This window comes from Tupaia chinensis, unplaced genomic scaffold (assembly GCF_000334495.1).
Source record: "Tupaia chinensis unplaced genomic scaffold, TupChi_1.0 Scaffold000049_1, whole genome shotgun sequence".
NCBI classification, from domain to species: Eukaryota; Metazoa; Chordata; class Mammalia; order Scandentia; family Tupaiidae; genus Tupaia; species Tupaia belangeri.
The window spans coordinates 455,934-459,032 of record NW_006159507.1 but is presented as its reverse complement, the minus strand read 5'-3'; the positions used below and the strand labels follow the sequence as shown (position 1 = coordinate 459,032).

The 3,099-nt window shown below is 56.5% G+C and overlaps 1 protein-coding gene across 5 annotated transcripts in view; it reads right to left on the bottom strand.

The window, feature by feature from the left end:
- The window catches only part of NFATC2 (nuclear factor of activated T cells 2), a 181,831-nt gene that overhangs the window by 49,213 nt on the left and 129,519 nt on the right, over positions 1–3,099 (bottom strand). For all 5 annotated transcript variants that reach the window (XM_014591178.2, XM_027775060.1, XM_006141262.3 and 2 more), the window contains one exon: positions 1,246–1,926. In XM_014591178.2, coding sequence (XP_014446664.1) covers positions 1,246–1,926 — 681 coding nt within the window. The remainder of the gene's footprint in view (positions 1–1,245; positions 1,927–3,099) is intronic.

Sequence of the window (3,099 nt, the reverse complement as noted above, 5' to 3'; positions counted from 1 at the left end):
CTACACTCTTCCCCTCTCCCACCCTCCTTCCACACTGTCTTCAGTGTCCATAATTATTTTTACTGTTTTTATGTCCTCCAATTTTTCAGCAGGGGACTTTTTTTTTTAACCAATAGCTGTATTAGAGAGAGAGGCACAGAACCCCCAGAGAACCTGGCTGGTCAAGACTTCTCATCCAGTGAAAGCCAACAGGCGCTGGTCAACACTGGAGGCCTTTCCTGCCAGGGACATGTCGGAGACTGTCCCTGGCCTGCACGGTAACAACTGCAGCTGCTTGGAAGTGTCCCACCCGACTTCCTCCTCCTTGGCCGGGTTCCTGAGAGTTCATTTTCCTAAATAATTGAGGATTCAGGGCATATCAGATACGACTGCCTAGAAAATGTGAGGCTGAGGCTGGAATGGGAGCTGGTGCCCAGGGAGCTGGGTTTTCTTTCTCCAGTTAAAAAACTCTGATACCTGTTTTCTGTTTCCTGGCACCCCCAAGAGAAGGCTGGCCAGCCTGTCCCACCCACTCTGTCTTCCAGCTGATCCCAGGTGAATCTTCCTAACACAACTGGCCCTTTTCCCCGTGATCCTGGACGAATGCCACATCACAGCTGCTGCGACAAGACTATCCGGCCGGGCCCTCTGCCAACCGACTCGGGCACCTACAGCTCACACAAAGCCTCCTCTGCTCCCGCAGTCAATGTGCATCTGTGTTCCACCAGCTCGTGGCCAAGATGTGCCACGGCCTGCCCGCAAGCCCCCATTCATGCTCTGTCCTGACAGAGCCACGCTTCAATGAGCTTTCTTCTTCCCTTCCTCCAGCCCCTCCCCGAAAAGCGCACAGAGGGCTGTAAAGTGGGATTTTGCTCCGCAGGAATAAAGGAGGTCAGCTTTCCTTCCTTTCTCCTTTCCTGTCCTTGGTCTAAATTTGACGAGTGGAAGCAGTTAAACAGACCCCGGTCCTGACCCAGGGAGCACTCCTGTGGCCAGAACTGCCCTCATCTGCCTTTCCTACTCGGGGGGCTAAAGTGGGAGGTGGCGCATCGAAACCTGTTACCACCCGCCCCCAAAACTCCTGGGAAACGTTCCTTGCACAGAGCCGGGGAGCCTTACAGTCATCTTACTCAACCCCTTAAATTAAACTGGGGACACTGAGGCCAAAGAGGCTAAGGACTATACCTGGCCCACACAGGGAGCTTCCCAGGAGCAGCTGCTTCGGGGAACCATCCTTACGGGCAACAAGAAAATCAAGCATCTTACCATCATCCAAGTAGGTCTGGTCCAGGTTCTGCTCCTGTTTAATTGTCACTCCTGCAGGTGCTACTTCCTTTTGGTCACTGGCTGGGGGTCCGTTTTTGGCAGCTCGTTGATTCGGGGTGTTCTGCTGCTGAATGACCGTGGGGTAGGAGCCCGGACTTAGCCTCTGCCCTTGGCTGACCGGGGACGGGCCAGGCCTGGTGGTGCCGGGTGCAAAATTCTCGCAGTACATGATGTGCTGGTGGCTCCCACAGCGCAGCTGCTGGTTGGTGGGCGAGTAGTGGATCACTGGCGAGGCCTGCTGGTTGGCTGGAGAGGGGTGGAGCAGAGCCGGGCTCTGGCCCTGGGAGCCAGCATGCACCAGCACAGAGCGGTGGGCATCCGCCAGGGCCAGGGGGGCGCCCATGAGGGCCGGCTGCTGGTAGCCCAGCAGGCTGGGGCTCAGGCTCTTGCTCCGCTGGTAGAGGACAGCCGCTGGGTTCTGCTGCTGGTAGCGGGCGTCAGGGGACGAGAGCCCTGAGCGGAATTGCTGGCAGGGAGCCATGGTGGCCACGAGGCAAGAGGGGGACTCAGCCACCATCGGGTGCTGTGGGTAATAGGGCTGGTTCCCCAGGCCTCCGTGGGCGGGGCTGCAGATCAGAGTGGGGTCGTACTCATCGCTGGGCTCCGTCTTGATGGCTGGGACTGTGAGAAAAGAGAAGCACAGGGGGCACCGTCGCAGTGAGCCATGCCGTGCAGACGACTGGCAGCCGTGACTGGGAACACGGCTTTGGGAGTCCAAGAGGGGAAGACCTGCCACGGGGGAGCCTTGGGCAGAGGGCCGCCTGTGCAGTTGTCATGGATCAGTCATTTTTCCCCGGCATTGATCTCAAATTTCAAGTTTTTCCAACACTGGAAAGGTGGCTGGTGCTGACTCAGCCCTGGGACATTTACAGACCATTTCCCCAAGGTGAGAAACGGTGATACCAACTTATCACCAGGGAAAATGCGCATACACTTGACAGTTTACTTGTGATCTGACACCCGCCCCCGCCCCCCACGTCAGCTCCTCAAAGGGAGGACTCCATCTGTTTTGTTCAGTGCTGGATCTTCTAGGCCCAAAACAGCACCTGGTACTTACATGGCGCTCAGGTATTTTCTGGACAAAGGAATGAGCAAGTAATGGCTGTCGCCATCCTCAGTGCTGCAGGACTTTTGGAGAATGAGACCTACTGGCTCAGGCCTCAGCTTCCCCATCTATCACTTCCCGGTGACAATCATACCTACCCCACGGCGTTGTGGGAGGATTCACAAAGATGCACGTGTAAAGCACTTAGCATAGTAAATGGCTTTCAGCAGATGCCCAGGGCTCGCTGCTGCCGTTGCTGTACTCGATCTGCGTTGCCGCTGTTGCTATTCCCTTCCCCAGCCCCCAGACCCCAGCCCCTGGTACCCGGCACCCAGTACCCGGCACAGAATGGATCCTTCTTCACATCCCACCTATAGCATTACCAGTCCCAGCAGTTGAGGAATGAATTTTCTTTTCACCGGAATGAGTAAGTCAATGATGGACCATAGCCGAGTATAGGGGAGGGGCTCCCCAGAGCTGGGGTGGGGAGAGGCAAGGGGGTTCAGGAGGAGGTCCAACTCCAACCACAGAAATCGCCACCCAAAGGCCATCATCCCAGCTCCTGGCCCAAATGGGAGACTGAGTGCTTGTTTAGCCATGCTCAGCCAGAGAGGGCCAAGGCGGGAAATCCTCCACCCCACGAATGGGAGCGAGGAAAAGGTAGCACACAACGCCTCTGAAAACTTCTCTTAAAGGGACACACTGAATTGCAGGCTCAACCCCCCCCCCCCACGGGAAGTCCTCCTTAG